General features: G+C 34.6%; 2 protein-coding genes and 2 long non-coding RNA genes across 5 annotated transcripts in view; 2 read left to right on the top strand and 2 right to left on the bottom strand.

Annotated features, from left to right (window-relative positions):
- Window positions 1-1108: 1108 nt before the first annotated feature.
- LOC118646264 (leucine-rich repeat-containing protein 49-like) lies at window positions 1109-12387 on the top strand. The gene is made up of 3 exons (XM_036288784.1): window positions 1109-1352; window positions 11325-11476; window positions 11581-12387. Exons 1-3 carry the CDS (start codon window positions 1323-1325, stop codon window positions 12221-12223), a joined length of 825 nt encoding a protein of 274 aa, XP_036144677.1. The 5' UTR covers window positions 1109-1322; the 3' UTR covers window positions 12224-12387.
- Window positions 5020-10562, bottom strand: LOC114255291. Its single transcript, XR_003626577.2, has 2 exons — window positions 7423-10562; window positions 5020-7134 (listed from the first exon to the last, which is right to left on the bottom strand). It is a non-coding gene; the product is annotated as an uncharacterized LOC114255291 (long non-coding RNA).
- Window positions 12388-16064: 3677 nt separating the features above from the next.
- Window positions 16065-23392, bottom strand: part of LOC105833732 (doublesex- and mab-3-related transcription factor 1) — a 104681-nt gene continuing 97353 nt past the window's right edge. For both annotated transcript variants that reach the window (XM_036288786.1, XM_036288785.1), the window contains exon 4: window positions 16065-17278. In XM_036288786.1, coding sequence (XP_036144679.1) covers window positions 17241-17278 — 38 coding nt within the window. In that variant the 3' untranslated portion in view covers window positions 16065-17240. The remainder of the gene's footprint in view (window positions 17279-23392) is intronic.
- Window positions 17278-20414, top strand: LOC118646268. Its single transcript, XR_004963808.1, has 2 exons — window positions 17278-18454; window positions 18991-20414. It is a non-coding gene; the product is annotated as an uncharacterized LOC118646268 (long non-coding RNA).

The raw sequence follows: 23392 nt of genomic DNA, 5'->3' as shown, positions 1-23392 counted from the left end.
AGCCCAGGAGGTCGATTCTATATTTCTGAAGAAAGTGAAAATATGAAAAGTAAGGAGCATTGTCTGCATTGATTGGTATATACTTTTAGAATTAACAATATATACCAATCACTGTTACTGACTTTTCACATTTTCACTTCTTTAGGGCTACATTTCAAAACGTCCTGTCCGAGGAAAATTTTACTCGAAATATATAGTACATGTTACGTATCCTATATTACATCGAGTAAAATTTTCCTCGGAAAGGACGTTTTGGAATGTAGCCTAGGAATACAGAATTGACCCCCAGATCTACAATAGTATAATAAGCCGTATGCCATAAGGAATTAACCAATTATATTCGATTATTCTTCTCATATTCGATTATAATTGGTCAATTTCTTATGGCATAAGGCTTACTACACCTATTGTAGATCCGGCCTTATAGTGCCTTAAGGCAACAGGCAATAGAAACAGAAATAATGAAAGAGAGAAAGAGAGAAAGGATCTTCTTCTCTCTTTCTTTATTTCCTATTCCTATTGCCTGTTGCCTGGCATTGTGTGATGGCCTTAAGTCTTTTTTGTGGTGGAAACTTTGAGTATATATACATGGAGGAGGAATTGCTATGGTTTCATGTAGACCGAAAGTGTGTCCAAGATCTGTGCGAGAGAGAAAGGTATATCATGATACTCGCTTTCTCTGCGCATGCGTTAATATCATTATCTGCACCGCAGTTTCAACACTTCTTGTGCACTTTTTGTGCACTTTTGTACTTATTTACGAATTGTATGTGTGTGTGAACATACAATGCCAGCCATTGTATACATATAGCATTTGACGCATGCGCAGAGAGAGCAAGTATCATGATATACCTTTCTCTCTCGCACAGATCTTGGACACACTTTCAATGCTGGCATTCCTCCTCCATGTATATATACTCAAAGGGTGGAAACGAGCTGTGTGAGGGCCTTTGTGGTATATCCACATAACTTGCATAAGCGCAATAGCATATACATAAAGAAATTGATTGGTCTCCAAGCACTTACATAAGAAAATAGACCAATCAAATTCCTTATGCATATCCTTATGCCCTTATGCAAGTTTATGTGGATATACCATTACGCCGCATGTGAAGTCACCCTTTGCATGATAGCCCTAACACCAGTTCAGTGCAGGAATAAAAAACAAACTTCATGTGAGAAATAATTTGATACCGTGTATTGAATTTTTAAGCCGACAACTATTAAATATATTGTACTTGACTATTAATATACCACAAAGATGTGAAACGCTAAATAATATTTTTGATACGACATCGCGGTTTATTCTGTTTGATTATGTAATGCCCTTGAGCAACAATACTTCCACGCGGGTAAGAGTCTTACAATTTTGAAATATGAGAATCGAGGTTGTTTGAATTAACGAATAAACAAATAATATTTTTATTCTGAAGATAAGATAAAGAAGCCAATGTAAATTTTTGACAAAAATTTATTTTGTGATTTGGTTTATGATAATGAAATATACGTACCCAAATAGCAATATAGGTGTGGGGAATGTGCTGAAATCGTGAATAAACAAAATATGTCTCAATGTTCTTGAAATTTTAGTATATCTTATAATGAAAAGAATATGAAAATATTCTTGCCTAAGATATTTAAGAAATATCTTGGTTAAAGCAAATGTACATCTTAGTATATTCATAATTTTTGAGTCTTATGAAAACTGTTAAGTAATATTTTAAGATGTAAATATTTTGTATTTGGTTAATGATGGTCTTAAATATAAGAACGGACTATGACTTGATCAACCTTAGGCTAGAATTTATAGTCAAATATGTTAAGATTATCTTAAGCAATGTTTTAAGATGCTAAAATGACTATGGGCTGCAGTCAGAGTCGAGTTTTATATTTAAGATTGTTTTAAGTATTATCTTAAGATGTCATCAATCAATCACAGAGTCATATTAGCATCTTAAGACATTACTTAAGATAATTTTGAAATAACATTTGATTTTACATACTGACCTATGATTGGTTGATAATATCTTAAGACATTACTTAAAATGATCTTAAAATAAGACTTTACTATGAATATAGGTTTTAAGACCTTAACCACTCCCTAAACATCTAAAATGCGTAGATATTTTTTATGTCTTTAAGATGTCTCTTATTTATATAAGATTTATGAAATTGTAATAGATGTATGCCTATTATCAAGGATATTTATGTACCATATATAATGAACTATAAGAGAAAAAGGCTTTGAATTTGGAACACCACTTTGTTTTTGGATTATGTTTTTTAAATTAAAAAAAAAACACTTTTAAAAACATGAATTTAAATTAGAAAATATCTATCAAATGATACAGTAATTTTTATAATACTATTTTATGTTTTTTAATAATTAATGTTTTTGTGACACATGTCAAAAAGGGCATCTGACAAAATGGGTGTTAAATTGGAACCCTTATACGATCAAAGTATTGTAAATGTTATATTTTATTGATTTATATCTTACCTAAATTATGTAGTTCTATAGACTACATTATTCCTTCAAGTTCATCTAAGAAGCATATTTTTAACAGGCATGCTTTTTTTACTCGTTTATTATCTCTTGATGTAAATTGTAAAATCTTGTCTTGAAACATTTAGGTTATTATACATATAGATTACAATTACGGTCACAGCCTAGCTATAGTGTAATAACACAGTAACAGTTGTCATTACTGTACCGCTGATCTCAAGGATAATGTTATCGATAATACACTCACTATTGTTAAATTGTGCGATTTGCAAGAGAAAATTGTGCAAATAAAACTCTTGCTTTTGATATATTTGTTTTTAGCAGATCTTACATAGACAAAGGCATGAAAGTATGAAATATGGGTTTTTATTTTTTTAATTAACCAAGTGGATCATGTTTTTCAGTATTATCAGTATTCATATGGTGCGTGCAATGTTTACTTTTGAAGAAATAAGGGGGTTTCAATTTAGGAAACTGTTTCAAATTTGGTGCCTTTCTTCTATATATAATTATCTTCAGCAAACAGCACAATTATACAAAGCATTCCCATTGTATCTGTGGAAAATAAAAAATGTTTAGACAAGTTTCTATATATATATATATATATATATATATATATATATATATATATATATATATATGTTTATGAATAAGATTTTATATAATTTTTTGTTTAGTTATTATTAAATAGATATTTTATTTATAAAAAATGTTTATTTCATTAATTTCACAGTGAAGTATAATAATAGGGATGCATAATAAAGTTAAAAATGGTTATAAAATAAAATTTAATTTTTTAAATATTATTGGTATGCATGTTAAAAAATTATTGCAACTATATTATTGTTGTAAAATATCTAATAAAATATACTTTTACTTTATTTTGTAATATTGTTTTTTGATTATTTTAGATGCAATATCAATACCTACTTTATACCAATTGTATTAATTAGATAATATGTATTATATATCTATATACACATTTAGAGCAAATTAGGTCGCATTTATTTATGGTGTTTATAGCGCTTGTAAATCTCATTTGTTTCTGTTTAATATTTAATAACCAACAAGGATGAAGTGGTATTTACAGTGCTGTAAGCATCAAAGCAAATAGTCAAAACTTTTTTAGAGATACATCTTGACTAACTACTATAATCATCTTTGATATATTTTTATAATATATTAATATATTAATCTGTGATATACTTATGAAGTTTTACTGTAAGTAGCAATAATTATAAATATCTCAGGAGCAATATAAGAATATGTTTCATTTAAACTTGTGATATTTATATTTTCTTAAGTACAGATATAGATTAGTAAGGTTAATCAAAAATGTTTTTTAAACTAAACTCTATTTTTTTTGTTTAAAACATGTTTTTAATACTCCAGGGATGTTTTTAACAGCATTAAAAAGAATCATGTTTGAAAAGAAACGTTTTAAACACATTATTTAAGTTTTACATATTACTAGATTTTTTGCCCGCTCTTTGCGCGGTTTTCCACATTCCCTTTTTTTACGAGAGCAGGGGGAAATATGTTTACGCATACCCGGTTGGAATTCTGTTCTGCCGAGTAGTGTGGGACTCCCTCCACGCGATTTCAGAGTCCAATCAAATTATTTTAATGCGAATATATTATTTTGAAAGAAGGGATCAAAAAGACTCGCACGTGTGGGTAAATTACTTAATATTTTAAAAATGCGTAATTACTCAAATTTAAAAAATTTAAATAAACCACATAGTCATCATTTGCGTAAATTTTGCTATAAACAAATTTTTGTTTAAACAGTATCACAATTTACAGTGTTTAATTCAATAAATTTAAAAATTAATTTTCTAAAAATATTATTTCCAAATTTTTTAAATTTAATTTACAAGTCTTATTCATTAAAGTAAGAATGTAAATATGTTTGTATGACGGCGAACTATATAGTCATTTTAAAGCCTATCCACTTGCAACAGGACAACATATTTTTAAAATTTTACAAATCTGATCAGAAAATATTCGCGCAAAATTATAAGGTGTTACAGAAATGATAACCATAACCTTTGGAAAAAATAGGTTTTTTTTTAAACACCCTGTATATTGAAAATTAGAATCCATGGCAGCCATCCCTGAAAAATTTGGAAAATTTTGGGACCAGTTGCAAGAGGATCGGACCACAAATGACAGAGTAGTTTACGGACATACAGACATACAGACATCCGATACTTATATATAAGATAAGTATTGTAAGATTTAATTTTATTTCTATATGTAAAAATTTAGTATTAACTAGTATTATACCATTATGTTGTACGTTAGATCCATATTTGTAATACATAATATGACATTATGATACTGGCTTGAGGTTTATAGTTTATTCTACAATTATGGCCACTGTCAGTACTAAAAATCAATAATATACGTAAAGTGAACCATAAATGTTTAGTAGTAGCACTGAATTTTAAAACACAGCTTATATTTAATTATTTTTTTTATTTTTAACTATGGTCAATTTTTACAGTTTACGGTACTCATTACTTTTATTAAGCGCGTTGTGTTTAAATTAATGTAATGTTTAAAACACTTATTTTAAACATATATGTTTAGAACATAACAACCCTGGATTAGTATATTTTATTAATATTTTATATATTCAAATCTCTATTGAATATCTTTGAGACAGTTTGTAATATCTGTGGAATATCTTGATGAGATTCCACAGATTTCCTTTGCTGCATGAATACTAGGATGTTAATATATTTTGTCCCTATGTTTCTTTTCTTTTGTCTTCCTATGATAATAGTCAGATAGTCAAGTTTGTCAAAAACATCTAAAATCTTGCTACAAAATTTTGTTGACAAAAAAGCACCAAACTTTATACAAATTTAAATTTATATTGAACAGTGTCACCAAATCAATGGTAAATACATAACAAAATTTGCTAACCCGATAGCAAATTAATGACAAAAATTGTGGAAAACTTGCTAAAAATTTGACAACAAATTGACTGCAAAACTAATTTTGGAACAAGGTTTTGCTCAATTGTTACTATCGACATGTAGAAGTGTGATTATAGTAGAAGGGAAAGCAAGGCGTGTAGAGTGAGAAGCACATAAGATGGAGTCACGTTCTGTCTTTAGAGATTACAATAATCGATTGGATTTTTATTTACTAGAAAGAAATGCAACCTCAACTTAGGCATTCTGATATTTACTGCCAGTACTGAAAATCTATAGTTTCGTTACATACACTATAGATTTTTAGTACTGGCACTGGATATCGAAACGCAGCCTTTATAATAATAATAATAATAACAATAGTAATAATATGAACGACAACAATAACAACAACAATAATAATATTAATAATAGACTGAGGGGTTGCCCTCATACGAAGCTCTACTAAAGGGATCCTAAAGTCGTCTGTTTTACCGACATTCTTTTATTAAACTAATCTTTTAATTGGCTTTATAGAATCGCAAAACTCTTTTACACAATTAAAGTACGCACCAAAATCTAGGGCAATACGGTTTTTTATATTGATTTAATATAAAAAACGAAAAAAAAAATTTTTAATACGATAAATAGGTCAATATATCGAGATTATTTTTGGTACGTAGAGGTGTCACTTGATGACAATATTTGCTTAGTATACAAAATCTACGATATATATGTACAAAATGAAACTGTATTTTTCTAGGGATAACATACGAACAATATCGTACAATTTAAACTAAGATTAAAAGTCTAGAAAAAAAGATTAGTTTTATGAACTTTTTATAACTGCAAATTCAGGTATAGGTTAGAAAAAGAGCAGTCTGAAAAACATTTTGTTTATTCTTGATATAAAATCCAGTTTATATGATATTAACATATATACTTTAATTATGAAAAAGGATTTCCGAATCTGTAAAAGAAATACATACATACGAACATGTAAAAGAAATCTTATTAATGATATGCACGAATGACTACATTATCGACCTCGATCAAGTTTGACGTGCACTTTAGGATCCCCTTAATGGCACGCAGAGTTTATTGTGCCTTCCTGTCTTTAACAACTGTCCTTAGGAAAGCTGCTAACGGCGCAGGAATTGTAACTCGATGCGGAAAAAATTGCAGAATGACTGGATTTGAATCCGAATTTACAGCTCGAGAGTCTAATTCTTAATCTCAATTTATTTGCCTTGAAAGGCCACTTGTCGATATACACGACGCGTCGGTGGCTTCCTTCTGTGGTAGGAAGTATATTTTGTCAGGAAGGACGTTAGGAATGAGTGACGCGCCACGAGGATGAAGATGGCTGGCACAGTGCTGCCAGAAATGAGGCTTTGGTACCAATCCGCGGCTGTGGAAGGGGTAGCCTATTTCAGAAAAGGCTGAGAGTTGTCACAAGCCAGTTTTAAGGGGTTATACCTACTTGAGATCGGGAAAATTACGTGATTTTCAAGAATTTTTTTGCCGTTTTAATAAATATTTAATAGAATTCACAAAACACTATCAAAAAGTTCATATTTTAAGGTCTGTAAATAAATTTTTTTATGAAAAAATATTAAAAAATGAATGAAATATAATCTTCTCTTAGAACGTCCGTTTTTTTACATCACTTGCGGTGACCATGATATCTTCGGAATGGCTTATCTGAAATCAAAATAAAAAAATATTGCGTTAGTACATTGCGTTACGAAGGGCCTGAACGAAGAGTATCGTAAAATTTTGATTTTTACAAAAATGACAACAATTTTACGAAAAAGTCAATTTTTTGAGGTGAACAGATTTTGTTTTTTTTTTGCAATAAAAAAATTTTTTAATTGAAATGAAAAATCCTTTGTTCAGGTCCTGCCTATTTACAAAAATATAGTTTCGAAATAATCGCGTTTAAAGTTTCAAGTCTGTTTTTTATAATTAAAACTAATTTTTTTAACTTACATAGAATTATCTATTCCAGGGCCACAAAGGGTTCCTTCTGCATTTTCAGCCACCTCCAAAACGTTGATTTGGTGTTGTCTACGAGCCATTCTTTGCTCTCTAGTGGCTAGTTTCTTCTTCGCCACACAACCTGCAGTTGGGCGTATCGCTACGACCTAATTTATGCAGGTGGTAATTAAGGTTGCCATGGCCCGTGAGTAGTTACATTGCAAGCCTGGCATCCCTCCTGCCTAGAGATTTTATGCTTCTGGCCAGGTCCCTGCTAGGGCACTCCTCTAGCAAGTTTCTAGCCTGTCTGCATTTGACCTCTGTTTCTTTTCTCCAGTATTTAAGATGCTGATTCCGGAGCCAGTTCCTGATCCTCTCCCTGCCCAAATAGAAGGAGATCCCAACAGCCGGCTCAGGTCCCAATAGCCTTGTTTCGGCCACCTCCTTAGCAAGCAGGTCCGTCATTTTGTTGCCCTTGATCCGCGAGTGCTCATACTAGGCCAACATCATTATTCCTCGCCAGCTCATCCAGTACGCACTTGCAATCCCAGACTAGTCGCGAGTTAATTCTTGAATCCTCAAGCGCCTTAAGCGCCGTCTGACTGTCCGAGCAGATCCTGATGCGCCTTCCCACCCTATCAGACTCTAATAGGTTCTGGGCACATCTCATGATGGCTAGCACTTCCGTCTGAAAACCGTAGCGTGTTCGCCAAGCGGAACGATGATTCCTGCCCGGTTGTGCTGGCAGTAAAGACCAGCTCCAGAGCCCGTGCTCGTTCTGGAGCTGTCCGTGAACCAGATGTCCTCTTCCCGAGAAACCGGTCCCTTAGAGCCGTTCCATTCCCAGCGCCCGGGGAAGCTTATCCTGTACTTTCTTTCAAAGGTACGAATCACCGGCCTCCTATCCTGTTCCAAAAATGGTACCTGATAGGATTCCTTCATCAAATCTTGTGTGGAAGGTTCCTGCCTTCCATCTTGATTCGCATCTCAGGCGGTAGGCCGCCGTCGCCGCAGCTGCCACTACCACCCGATCGAGAGACTCGACGCCAAGCAGCACCCCCATCGCCGCCATCGGCGTGGTCTCCATGGCTTCCACAGCCCTTCTTAGGACCAGAGCTATGACGTGCTCCAGTGTTGACTTAGCGGTTTCTCTCAGTACCCTTGGCCACTACACGACAGAAGCGTATAGTAGCCTAGGTCTGAGTATTGCCGTGTAAATCCAGTGGACCATTTTTGGTTTAAGACCCCAAGTCTGTCCGAATGTCCTTCTGCATGTCCAGAAGTAAGAGCACTCTTACAGCGGTTCTCGAGATGTTCCTCTCATGTCAGCTTCCGATCCAGAATCACTCCTAGATATTTAACCGACTCGGTTGGAACTAATCTTGTTCCCCCAAAGACCGGCCCTTTCACTGGGCCTACCTTGTATCTGCGAGTGAAAATTACGAGCCCGGTCTTCAGTGGATTCACCGACAAACCGGTCTCGCCGCATCATTCCTCAATCACCTTCAAGGCCCTCTGCGTGAGCTCCAGGAGAGTCCAAGAAAGGGCCTCATATCAGGATAGCCAAGACATTAGCATATCCCAATATAAAGAGGCTCTTTTCGTTTAGTGTCCTGAGCAGTCTGTTCGCCACCAGACACCACAAGAGTGGAGAGAGAACTCCCTCCTGCGGGCAGCCTTTCTCCACCCATCCACTGATCTTCACTATTCCCAATGAGGCCGTTACCTGCCGCCCGAGCATGCCTCTGATCCAATCCACTGTCCTTTCCGGCACGCCCCTGCGAGCAGCTTCCTCACACATTACCTCGTGCGGTGTGTTGTCGAAAGCCCCTATGTCTAGAAAGGTGCCAACTATGTAACCCTTCCTCTCCAATTGCTTCTCGATGAGCGATACAGCAGAGTGAAGCGCCGATTCTGTGGAGTATCCCGTACGATACGCGTGCTAATTCACATGCAGCGGATGTTGCAATAGAACCACGTCGCGTATGTAGGCACCCACCAGCCTTTCCAACGTCTTGAGAAGAAAGGACTTCAGGCTGATTGGGCGAAAATCTTTGGCGGAAGTGTAACCCGTTCTTCTCGCCTTGGGGATGAATACAATTTTCGCCTGCCTTCAAGCCCTAGGCGTATAGCCCAATGCCAAGCAGGCCTTCAGCGTCCGCGTGAGCGGTCCGGTAATCTGCTCTAGTCCCTTCTGAAGAAGGGCCGGAAAGACCCGGTCCGGCCCAGCCAATTTAAAGGGCTTGAAAACTCTTACGGCTCCTTTGACCTTGTCAGGCCTAACAATTTTTGCCGCAAGAGACCAATCCTCCCCTCGTGCCCTGCGCCGGTTCAAGGTTCTGCTGGATGTCTTCTTCCGGGCCTCCACGGAAGCCCGGAAAGCTTGACTCCAGCAAGTGGATCAGGCATCGCTCCCCAGTCACCATCGTCCCGTCGTCGAGCTGAATGCCCTCTAGAGTCGCGTCCCGATCCTTGGCCAAGACTGCCGAGCTTAGCGACTGCGGGTATCCTCTCTACCGATTCGCAAAATCTTCTCCAGCTTTCCTTCTTGGCTCCCGCTACAGAATCCCTATAGGCTTTCTGAGCCCTCCGATGAAGGTCCCTAAAAAAATATATATATATATACATGTGCTTTATCCTTGGTCCTAATGTGAACATTGGCTACATAGTACATGTCCACGTCGTTAATGTCATGAGGGCGCTTGAGGACATTTAAAACCGGCCTGTGTTGACTCTCAATGTTTTCTGCTATATGGTTGGTACCAAAGTCTCATTTCTGGCGGCACTGCTAGCACCGCGCACGAGATAAAATTACGTCGTAGACTACTGAAACGCGGACCGTGACGATTCAACTAATAGGAATCCGGGCGGACGATGGAAAGATGGACGAATTCACTAAACACTAAAGATTACTGTAGAACAATGATAGAATACGTTTATTTAAATGTGCTTAAGACTAGAAGCGTAACAAATGACTCCCGAGAACCGTATTTCGACTTTACATGTTCCCTTTGCGACGGAGAGTGACTCGCCGACTGTGCATTTCGCTACGTGTACTCCGTTTCGGAAGCTGGTCACCGGAAGTGTTGCGCACTTGCGCCGCTTTGCGCAGGCAGCGCCATCCCGTAACGCTTATACGACATCTATAATATGCGAGTATTTTACAATAATTATCTTACAGCCTCTTAATTTACTCGCCTCGTTTCTTCTTCTGCAATTACTGGCTTTACCGGTTTATTCTACATGTCGATGTTTTTACCATGGACAAAAGAATCTATTGACCAAGTGTAAGTAAATAAACTTAACTCTAGAACGGTAAACTTTTTTTTTACCTCCAACAATACACTGAGTTATAAATGTACCTTATTTTTTTCCAAGCGTTCTGCATTGAACAGATGGACTATAATTAATATTGTGCTATATGAATCTCTTTGTAACAAAGATCTTTTTCTCTTTCCTTACCATATGTTTAACAACTCCTTACTTATTGGAGCGCTTTATATGATATTGTAAGATATCTGAAGTCGAAAGGACCCGTGTCGATAAAATAGAGCTCTGTTGTTCTAATCTTGGGACTTATAAGCAGACGGAATAGAAATCAGAGCAATTGGAGCCGTGTGGTTTATTGGCTAGAGAGCTATCCTGCGAAACGAAGGATCCCGAATTCGAATCTCGAATCCAGCCGACGCTTCTTTAATTTTTTTATCGCTTTCAGTATTCATAGATTCTTTGGCCTATGGTTTTTATCGATAATTTGCTGTCAAGTTATGTCAACAAACTTTATCGCCAAAATGCAAGCTTAATGCAGACACATTTGATATCAATTTGCTAATATTGATCGAATTTGTCAGCAATTTGTATACAAATTGCTAACATTTTGTTATCTGGGATTATAGTAACTACTTATTTTGCAGATAAAAAAAGTATTATTTGGTACGAAAAATCAAACAATTGTTGAAGATAGTATTCCAAAAAAGAATCAATTTTTAACGATTGCGGCTGCTTTACCAATTTTACCAGGTGCGCCGATACCTCCAAAGCTGTCAAAGCGTTACAATTCATTTAGGTAATTGCTTTAAAATATCTACAACTAGTTAATTTTCAGTCAATTCTATTTGACTTGAGTTATTTCAAATATTATGTTGGAAATGATTGGTTTGGTGTTGATAGTTGTACTGGAACCCAGTTTGAAATTGAAAATGCAGAAGCTGAAGGATGTGAAGTGGTTACATTACAATGGAAAGGAGAAACGAAAACGATTGTGGCATCGAGAACTTCTGCCGAACGAGAAAAGAACCCTGATAGAATATGTCTCGATAGGCGAGGTCTGACAACGTTTCCTAATGTCATTGGAGAACCCAAATTGCGATTAATGTCTCTTCAGCATAATCTATTAACCAAGATTGAGAACTCTAACTTCTCTCAATTGACAAAGCTTGTATTTCTTGATTTATATGATAATCAAATAGAGAAAGTATGCGATTTTCATCTTTTAGAAAATTTAAGGGTTCTTTTACTAGGAAAAAATAGAATAAGAAAAATTGAAGGTTTAAAACAACTTTTGAGATTGGAAGTTTTAGATTTCCATGGTAATCAAATTCAGCAAATTATGGGTTTGGAGAATTTATCATCGTTAAAGATATTAAATTTAGCGGGAAATAACATTAAAACTATAGGGTGCAATGATTTTCAAGGTTTAATTTCGTTAAAAGAACTGAATTTGCGTCGGAATAAATTAAAGAAATTGCTGGGATTTGATGAGACATCTCAATTACAGAAATTATATTTAAGTAACAATGATATTCATAAGTAAGTATTTTGACAAGTTTAATTTAATTTGTAGCTAAATGTTTATTCAATTACACGTGCTTACAAGTGTATGTATTTATACTTAAGAAAAAAATGTTTTGGTCTTTGTATTTGTATATGGACTTGCTTCATATTGTAAATTGTGATTAAAGCCGGGTTGGAAAATAACGTATTACTTCTAATACCATTACCGTTACCTTTTTTGTCAATAGTGTGAAAGCAAGGTAATATTTGTTGTAAAAACTTCTTCACAGTTTTTCTTAATTGCTTGTAGCATTATTATTAAATTGGTAATCAATTTCTGATATTTGTAGCTTTAGTTTATGATTGCAATTTAACTCAAGTATTTGGAGCGCAGTTTATAAAACTGAAAATGTATTTGAAAAATACATACGAGGGTAGTCTGAAAAGTTTCCGACCTCAACATGAAAATGGCAGCACTTGCCATTTTGGACGCGCAGTTATTGTTTGACAATCGTTTGAGTGAATCGATGTGAGTTTTTTTTTGTGAAAATGGAAAAAATCAAGTATCGAGCCGTCATTAAATATTTGTTTTTGAAAGGTAATAAGCCTACGCAAATCAAAGACGAGTTGGACGCTGTGTACGGGGATTCTGCACCATCATTTACCACCGTGAAATTGTGGACAGCTGAATTTAAACGTGGCCGTAGCAACTTGGGGACTGTTTTTTGCAGTCTCGAATTTTTTACAGCAGCGAGCGATCGACTATCTGCTGTCTCCTTTCCTTGAAGGAGATAGCTCGAGAAAAAAGGAGACAGTAGATAGTCGAGCGCCGTCGAGCAAGCTGTTTGCTATCCCCTCCACTTACAGCACGCTGCTGTAAAAAGATTTGAGACTGCTTAGGAGAAACACTGCTTAGGAGACGATGAACGTTCGGGACATCCAAAAACTGCAACCACTGACGATAACATCGCTTAAGTTCACCTAATGGTGCTAGACAACCGTCGAATTAAAGAGATGTGAGAGAGATAGCAGGGACTATGAATATGTCCAAAGAATGTGTTTGTCACATGGAATGAAGATTTAGGCGTGAGAAAGCTGTCCGCGCGTTGGGTGCAGCGTTAGACCACGAACGTATTCGAATGAACATTTCCAACGCTCTGTTGGCGCAGTTTAGGCGCAATAAATCAGAATTTAGCGCCGATTAATTACTGTAGATGAAACTTGGATACACTATTATACCCCAGAAATAAAAATACAGTCAAAATAGTGGATTGCGAAGGGGGAATCAGCTCTAAAAAAAGCAAAAACTTTTCGGCTGGGAAAGTGATGGCGACTGTTTTTTGGGACAGTTATGGAGTTATCTTAATCGATTATCTCTTCAAAAAGAAAAAACCATTACAGAAGCATATTACGTATCATTACTTGACAAGCTAAAGGCAGAAATTGCGGAAAAACGGCCACATTTGCAGAAAAAAAACTTTGTTTCACTGAGACAATGCGCCGTCTTGCACCTCAGTGGTTGTCATGGCGAAAATCCACGAATTACGGTTTGAACTGCTTAACCACCTTCTTTACCACCAGATCTAGCTCCAAGTGAATTTTTTGTTCCCTAAGCTAAAAGTTGCGCTCGGAGGACAGAGATTTTCATCAAATGAAGAGGCCATCACCTTCGTGAACAATTATTTTGTAGAGAAAGACGCCGAGTACTATTTGAACGGGTTAAAAAGATGGGAGCATCGCTGGGAGAAGTGTGTAGAATTACAAGGAGATTATGTTGAAAAATAAACATAAATTTGAAGAAAAAGTGTCTTGTTTCTTTATTAGGTCGGAAACTTTTCAGACCATTCTCATATAGTACATATAAAATAATATTAAACACTAAGATCCAATCTCGACCATAGTAGATGCTTTATATGTATATATATACATATTTTATATATAAATATTTTATATATAAATATTTTATATATAAATATATATATATTTTATACATAAATATATATATATATATATATATATATATATATATTTATATATAAAATGTGTTTACTTAAAAAGTCTAGTTCACAAAATTATTAAATAGTAATAAGCGTACGCACATGGTGTGTAAATATATGTATGTGCTTGGGCACGCGCGCGCACGCGCGTGTATGTATGTGTGTCAGAAGATAATAAATTTTGAAAAATTGGTTTTTGATATTATATAAAGGTTATCATCATTTTTAATATTAGAATAACGACATTATATTTAATACGACATTAAATGTGTATTTATTTCTATCACTTTTATTTTTATTTTGAACTTATTTGTTATTATTTTTTATTTTTTAAATATTTAAATAATCCCAAAATAAATTCAATAAAAATCTATTGCCATAGTAAATTTATTTTAAATTTTCGAATTTTGCCTTTTATTTTGTAACTACGAACCAAAAAACCTTTCAATACAGAGTTTCCAGAAAATCAGTCTTACAAGAAGTTCAATGGTCACTACTTAGAGAATATGAAATTTCTGAATTTCTTTTATTGCTAAATTAAAAATATTTGAATATTTTGAAAAATTACACATGCAATGAAGTAATAGAGGCCAAAAACGAGTAAATTAAAATGTAAAAATTTAGTGGAATTTAACCCATTAAGTCCCAAGCGGACAGTTCTCTGTGACTTTTTTCAGTAATATTTTAGAGTGGCACTCAGTTGGACACAATTCAAATGGACACGGTGCTTTTGGACACGATATTTTGCGCACCGTTTATTTGCACACTGTTTAGTTGGACACGAAAAGAAACGGATACATATACGCACGCGCGCGGGGGAAGGGGGTATAAGGGGGGCTTTCAGCCTCCCACACCCACCCAGTCAGTAGGGTGCCCTTGGTATAGTTATTTCTCACTGTGTCCAAGTGAACGGTGTGCAAAATATCGTGTTCAAAAGCACTGTGTGCAAATGCACCGCTTCCATATTTTATACTACGGATTTAATTCTCAAAAAATTTTAAGCCAACTTTTTCTTATGTAGAATTTTTTGAACTTTTAATATTTGTCGTTAGAATTTAAAAAAAATGCGATCTGGACAATTTATGTTAATTTATTTGCAAAAAAGCTGATTTTTTAAATGAATTTTTTAAAAATCAATATTTACACAAGAAATATCTCTGAGTAAATATTTTGCGTCCATGAACTTTTAAATATACGTGTGAATATATTTCAATTCAAAATGGCGACATTCAATATAGCGGTTAGAAGAGGGAAAATCTATGAAATCTTTGATTTTTTTGTATGTAAATATTTCTTTCAATCGCTTTATCATCCAAATTGGTTTTTAGAAGTTTTTTGGGTCACTGATTGCGATTTTGTTATCAGACAAGTCAAATTCAAAATGAAGGATCCAATATGGCGGTCGAAAATGTTTGAAGTCAATCAAATTTATTAAAAATTACTATATGAGGGTTTTTGGAGTTGTTGATTACGAATCTGGCATCAAAATATCGAACTCAAAGTGGCGGATCCAAAATGGCGAAAACTTTCAAAATCTCGAATTTGTTGAAAATCACTATGAGGGTTTTTTGGGTTGATGAATATGACATCAGAATTGTAGAATTGAAGAAAGTGGATCGAATATTACAGTGTAGTCAGCAGAAAATTTCTAAAGCTGTGATAAATTTTATGTATGAACATTTATGGAGGATTCTGATACTCTGCCTCCGTTCGGAAAAATTGCTACATTTATACTCAACCGTCTCTACAAAATATGTTTATCATGTAAAATAAAATGAGTGAATTATAGTACGTTTCTTAGCCTTCCAGAAATTGCTGTTGCTTAGCTTTCATTATTTAAAGGTAAACATAAATAGATAGCCTTCAATTTTTTTTATTTTTTAGTTTTTTGTATTTTATTATATTTTTTGTATTTTTTTCAGCTTTTAAATGTATATCTTGAATATAGAAAGCACGAGGGAAATAACAAAAAAATTGAATTTGAAGAATACAACTTATAACATCTGCGTCCATATGAATCAGATAAATTTTAAAGTTGATGAAATTTGATTAATTTTGACTATTTCATTTATGGTAGTAAATTCATCATTTATAAATCGACAATTCTGATGCCAGATTCGTAATCAGCGACCCAAAGAACTCTCATATAGTGATTTTCAATAAATTTGATTGACTTTGAACATTTTCGATCTATATTGGATTCGCCATCTTGAATTTGACATGTCTGATAACAGAATCCCAATCAGCGATCCAAAAAAACCTTTAAAAATCAACTTTGATAAAGTGATTGAAAGAAATATTTACATACAGAGAAACAGTGTTGTTCTCGGTGACACTTTCTCGTGCTTGCGCATTAAATATAAGTTCAATGGAAGTATCTATCTTATATGAGAAAGGGTACTTTTAGAGTCCTATTTTGTATCAATGTCAGTATTGTTATATATTACTAATTGTACAAGTATTAAATGTAATAAAAAAATTATACAACAACAATGTAACGTACACTATCGAAAATTATTATTAAAAGTTACAGAATAGGTACGTTACTTCTCCGTCTATAAGACGTATTGTTATAGATACGTTACTGGATTTCATTATAACCGCATTGTGCATGCGCAAAAAAGCGTCACCGAGAACAACACTGCGGAGAAATCGAAGATTTCATAAATTTTACTTTTTTTAACCGCCATATTGGATGTCATCATCTTGAATTGAAAAATATACTCACACGTACATTTGAAAGTTTATGGTCCATGAATACAAGATTTACACTTTTCAGAGATATTTCCATCCGTTTTGTATGTATAAATATTGATTGAAAAAAAATTTGATTAAAAAATTAGCTTTTTGCAAATAAATTAAGGGGTTATATCTACTTGAGATCGGAAAAATTACGTGATTTTTAAGAATTTTTTTTGCCGTTTTAATAAATATTTAATAAAATTCACAAAACACTATCAAAAAGTTCATATTTTTAGGTCTATATATAAATTTTTTTATGAAAAAATATAAAAAAATGAATGAAATATAATCTTCTCTTAGAACGTCCGTTTTTTTACATCACTTGCGGTGACCATGATATCTTCGGAACGGCTTATCTGAAATCAAAATAAAAAAATATTGCGTTAGTACATTGTGTTACGAAGGACCTGAACGAAGGGTTTCGTAAAATTTTGATTTTTACAAAAATGACAATTTTACGAAAAAGTCAATTTTTCGAGGTGAACAGATTTTGGTTTTTTTGCAATAAAAAAAATTTTTAATCGAAATAAAAAATCCTTCGTGGAGGCCCTGCCTATTTTAATAACAAATAAGCAGGTAAAATTTTATTTTGATCGGTGAATTAGTTTTTAAGTAACTTTGGTCACCGCAACCGTATTTTTATAAAAACATAGTTTCGAAATAATCGCGTTTAAAGTTTCAAGTCTATGTTTTTTATAATTAAAACTAATTTTTTTAACTTATATAGAATCATCCATTCCAGGGCCATAAAGGGTCCTTTCTGCATTTTCAGAACCACCTCCAAAACGTCGAGTTGTTGTTGTCTACGAGCCATTCTTTGCTCTCTAGTGGCCGCATGCGCGCGCTGCTCGGCAATCGTAACACGGGTCTCGTCTTCTTTTACAATATATTCGTGGGCATTTCGGTCACAGGGTATGCCTAATGCCTCAAAAATCTTCAGAAGGGCTATGTTACCTTTGATAAAATTACAGGCAGATGTGTATACTGCAATTTTAACAGAAAGTGCACCGCTCGGAAGATTCTTCAGGCTGATTTTTCAGATGAGTTGGTTATAAACTTTCGTTATTGTTCTGCGTGAATCCGCCAACGCATCTATCAAGCAATTCCCTTTTTAAAAGATCTACGTAGATGGGCTTGATAGCTTCCAAAACAACTGGAGGAAGAGGCTCATACGTGTGCTTGAAATCTGCGATCTTGTTCTTTTTATCTTCGGGCAGCGCTGCATAAGCTCTCTGCTACTCACACCACGAGTCACTTTCGGGCGGGCATTTTTCGTGATGCGGAGCTTCGTCGGTAGAGCTATAATGATTATATGTTGCCCAAATCGCACTTTCCATTGCTTCGGCTGAATCTGCGCGACGACGAATTGCTAAGCCGTAATACATCGCCAATTTGTCAATCATTTTTTTCGGTTAATTTTCCCTTGCTTCCGAGCCCCTTATTTTTCTTTTTACACTCGCCCAATCGGATGCCCATTCTTTTTTGCACGTGTCCTACACATTCTTTTTTTATGACACTGATTTCTCCGTAAGGTGATGCTTTGAGAATTGCACTAAAAGTTTTGGAATAGCCGTCTCCAATATAATTTATATATTTGACTCCGTGAAAATTTTCGGAACGTTTGAACATCCGTAATGCCATCGACCATTTTTTTTGATGAACCATTTTTCCTGATGAACCAATGTGATTGGCTGTACATAAAGGTTCATGATCTTCCTTCCACTTTTCATACTCACAAGGGGACCTTACGGGTCATGGGTCATCGATTTTTTTCATTCTTATAGGATTTGAAGATCAGTACCCGGACTTCAATTTCCTAAAGCAATACGATGCGCTTCTCAAAAATACTCAAGAAAATCGATTTTAAAGATTTCCGATATCTTTAAGATATGGACGGCTCTGACGATAGGTCAAAATTTTCTGTACTTAAAGATATCGGGAATCTTCAAAATCGATTTTCTCGAGTATTTTTGAGAAGCGCATCGTACTGCTTTAGAAAATTGAAGTCCGGGTACTGATCTTCAAATCCTATAAGTATGAAAAAAATCGATGACCCATGACCCGTAAGGTCCCCTTGTCAGTTGTATCTGATTTTTTTGACCACAGTTCACGCATTTTGCAGTATGCATTTTTTATTTCAATATCTAAAATCTTCTCAGTATAATATCCAATCAAGGAAGACACTTCGAACAGTGAAGTAAATCCGAGTTTTTTTTATGTGCCATTACCAGATACTGTTAAATGATTCTTATTCGGCCCATCGGTTTTCTTTATTTCTTGCTTCACTAGTTAAAAAAGCGGCAAAAGCTTTAGTAAATGCAGAGAAATAAACTGATCGTAACGAACTTCCGATGTTGCACGTTTGAGTGTCTTGTACACAACTGGTCCAGAACACACTAATACAAATGTACTTGAATGTATACATGTATCTCGAGCGATACAATAGAACGTTACTTGGAGAGAGAAAGAGACCGTACCACCCATGTTACTAAGCGGCAGCTGCGCACTGTGTACATTTACGTTACGCACATGTACATTAAGAAAATGCAATAAAAAAATCGATTTTTTTATCTACCCAAGTAGGTATAACCCCTTAACATAAATTGTCCAAATTGCACTTGTGAGCAAATCTGACGACAGATTGAAGGTTCAGGAAATTTTACATAAGAAAAAGTTGGTTTGAAATTTTTTGAGGATTAGATTTATAGTATAAAATACCACTGAACTAAGTCACAGAAAGCTGTTTATTTGAGACTTGATGGGTTAAATAATTTTTTCAAAAATAACAGGCCTGCGAAATTTTGTCTACTGAGATGTAACAGTGTTTTCCAACGATATTTATAGCGCTGAATTTGTGGTGACAAATCCGAATATGACTGAGAATTTACCTATCACGTCAAGATTTCGTTAATCTTGCTTAGAGATTCAAATTCCTTAAAAAATGTACGGAAATGCATGTGTAGTAAAAAATCAAAAAATTTGTTTGTATAGTTAAAAACAATAAAGGAATTAAGGTGAGCAATTTAAGGCATAAAAATTTAGTGGAATTTATTATTATAATGCAAAACTGAATTAGCAAAATCCTGACGTGTTCGACAAATCCCCGGCCAGATTCAGATTTGTCACTACAAATTCAGCGCTACAAATATCGTCGAAAAACACTGTTATATCTCAGCGGACAAAATTTTGCAGGCTTATTTATTAAAAAATTATTGCAATTTCCAATATGCAATTATACTTTTTTAAAAAGCAACTGTATATTTTCTTTAGACCAATTGTTTCAGTTTCTGTGCTAAAAAATACTGAAATAGTTTGTACTTTATTAAAATAGAGCATAAAAAGTAGAAATAGTGTTATTATTTTTAAGAAACCTTTTTCTCTTTTTGGTATAATATTTTTCTAAAATACTATGGCTGAGTTTTGATATTACTGCCAGTACTGAAAATCTATAGTTTTTGTTACGTACACTATATACATTGGCGCAAAAAAAAACTAAATAAAATTTGTGACTGATTTTTAGGCAATCTTCAAAGTGATGCAATTTTGCGAAAAATCATCCAAATTACATGTACTTTTTTTAAATTAAAGAGCAAAGACTCTACTTTGAGAATCCCTACGCGAAATTTTGATTTTTTAAGTGTAAACCTTTTGTATCACATGAAAACCAAACATGTTTTTTTTAATTGAAAAAAGTAAAAGTTTATTATCATTTTGTACAAGTTTCTCGTTATAATCTTGCTAATATTAATTCAGATTTTTAAAGTTCATTCTTTTCTAAGCAATTTAAAAAAAACATGTCGATACGATGTTTTTTGTTGATTGCACGTGAATTTGAAATTTGCACTGCATTTTAAGGTATTTTAGCGAATAAATATGGTATTTTTTGAATATCATGAATTTTGAGTATCAATATGATATTGCACATTAATTTTATTTGTGTTTAACTTAATCATACCGCCGTCATCAGAGTGACCCGATATGCACCACGTGGAGGTCGGATTTTGCACATCATGTGGCCCTGAAAAGGGCCGATTTTTTAAATAAAATTTGAATTTTTATGATGAGTATGTGTATGTGTATATTTATGTGTAGGTTTATGAGTGTAGATGAATGTGTATGTTTGTGTACATGTTTATGTGCATGTGTTTAATAGTGGGTGTTCCTTCCTCGTTGTCTAATGACCTGTTGCAAACGTTCTTTCATGTTGATGCATGCTTGGATTTCTCATTGCGGTCTCATTTCATTCCAAATTCGCACCAGCATTTCTGACAGGTCATGGAGATTAGTTGGTGGTCTCTCCATATCCATTAAATCCCAGATATATTCAATGAGATTAAGGTCTGGGCTTATAGGAGGATGAGGCAGAACAATAATCCTGTTTTGTCGGAATTGTCTAGTAATTGTTGCCGTGTGAGGACGTGCATAAGCACGAAATTTTGTCCAATACGACGTTCCACTGGCAGTACATGCGGTCTTAAAACTTTATTAATGTAGCGTACTGCTGTCACTCCTGGTGGTGGTTGGATGACCAATTCAGTGCGTCCATTGTACCAAATTCCACCCCATACCATAAAAGAACCACCGTTGAAAGAACGGGTTGTACGCAGGAACGGTCGTAACGATGACCTCGATGACGCCAACACGTCTATCAGAATTGAACAGGCAAAATCTTGACTCATCTGTAAATAAAACATTGCGCCATTGCCTTTGAGTCCAATTCTGATACGTTCTAGCATAGTGAAGACGAGCTTGACGGTGTTGTCTGGTTAGCGCTGGAACTCGAACTCTGCTGCGTGAATGCAGACCTGCCTCTTGTAAACGATTTCTGACAGTTACGTCAGAAATTCGTCTTCTAAGATTTAATCCATCAAGGATTTGACGCGCACTTTGAGCAGGTTCTCGCACGGTAGCATAGATGATTTGACCGTCTTCTCTAGGCGTAGTAATTCGCCTTCGACCAGAACCTTCACGACGATCAAATCTTCCTTTTTGTTCGAAATTTCTCCGAGCACGGAAAACCGCAGAATAATGAATTTGCATTCATTCTGCAACATAACGCACCGTATTTTCTTCTTGTAGAAGGGCAACAATTTGCGCACGTTGAATTTCAGTTAAATGCTGCGGCATTTTTTATTTAACATAAAATGCAATGCAAACATTGATCTGAGCAGGCTGCTAAAATGACTGGGAACCTTTGACTTGAAATTGGTGCTATATCAGCTATCCGCTATATTCAGATCAGTAAGTGCAAATTTCCACCGATGAATTTCAGAGCCACATGATGCGCAAAATCCGACCGTCAACCTTCACGTGGTGCACATCGGGTCACTCTGATGACGGCGGTATGATTAAGTTAAACACGAATAAAATTAATGTGCAATATCATATTGATACTCAAAATTCATGATATTCAAAAATACCGTATTTATTCGCTAAAATACCTTAAAATGCAGTGCAAATTTCAAACTCGCGTGCAATCAACAAAAAACATTGTATCAACATGTTTTTTTTAAATTGCTTAGAAAAGAATGAACTTTAAGAATCTAAATTAATATTAGCAAAATTTTAACGAGAAATTTGTGCAAAATGATAACAAACTTTTATTTTTTTCAAGTTTGGTTTTCATGCGATACAAAAGGTCTACACTTAAAAAATCAAACTTTTGCGTAAGGATTCTCAAAGTAGAGTCTTTGCTCTTTAATTTAAAAAGTACATGTGATTTGGATGATTTTTCGCAAAGTTGTATCACTTTGAATATTGCCTAAAAATCGGTCAAAAATTTTGTTTTGTTTTTTTTTTGCGCCAGTGTATTTTATCTGACACAATTTTTTATGATTTAAAATAGTTTTTTGTTTATACAGAATTAAGATTTTTGACTCTAAAAATTGTATGGTAAGGTTATTTCTTAAAGCATTATTTTTTAGTCATTTAATTTTTTAAACATAACTAATTAAAAAATCCTCTCTGGTTGTAGCTGAATCTTAATGCTTATATTTCTTGTGTGGTTTTATATATTATTTCAAATTCTCTAACTTATTATTATTATAATCATTATTATTAAATGTTGGTACAGTAGGTAAAAAATGTCGGTTCGGCTTACACATGCGTCTGCACCGAGAGTGAGCGTTCTCGTGATTCGATTTTAACGCCTCTTTGGAATACGCGGGAGACTAACAGACGGAAGATAGTGCAGGTGGCATCGCTCGTGCCTGTAGTCTAAGGTTGAAAAAAATTACTCCAACACTTTTGCTGTTTGTTTCAAGCTTTGAGCTACTCGAAGTCCTTGAATTCTCTAGACAACCTGATACGCACATAAGCGCTTGAAGCAATTTTGCGATAAAGCCTTAGTGAACATGTTAACTCTCTGCAACTCGGACGATATGTACTCTATGCCGATCTCGCTGCTCTTGTATTTTCTTCGCAGAAAATGATATCGGACGTCAATGTGTTTTGTCCTCTTGTGGAACTCA

This window comes from Monomorium pharaonis, chromosome 6, assembly GCF_013373865.1.
Source record: "Monomorium pharaonis isolate MP-MQ-018 chromosome 6, ASM1337386v2, whole genome shotgun sequence".
Lineage (NCBI taxonomy): Eukaryota > Metazoa > Arthropoda > Insecta > Hymenoptera > Formicidae > Monomorium > Monomorium pharaonis.
This window is presented reverse-complemented; position numbering and strand designations above follow the sequence as displayed.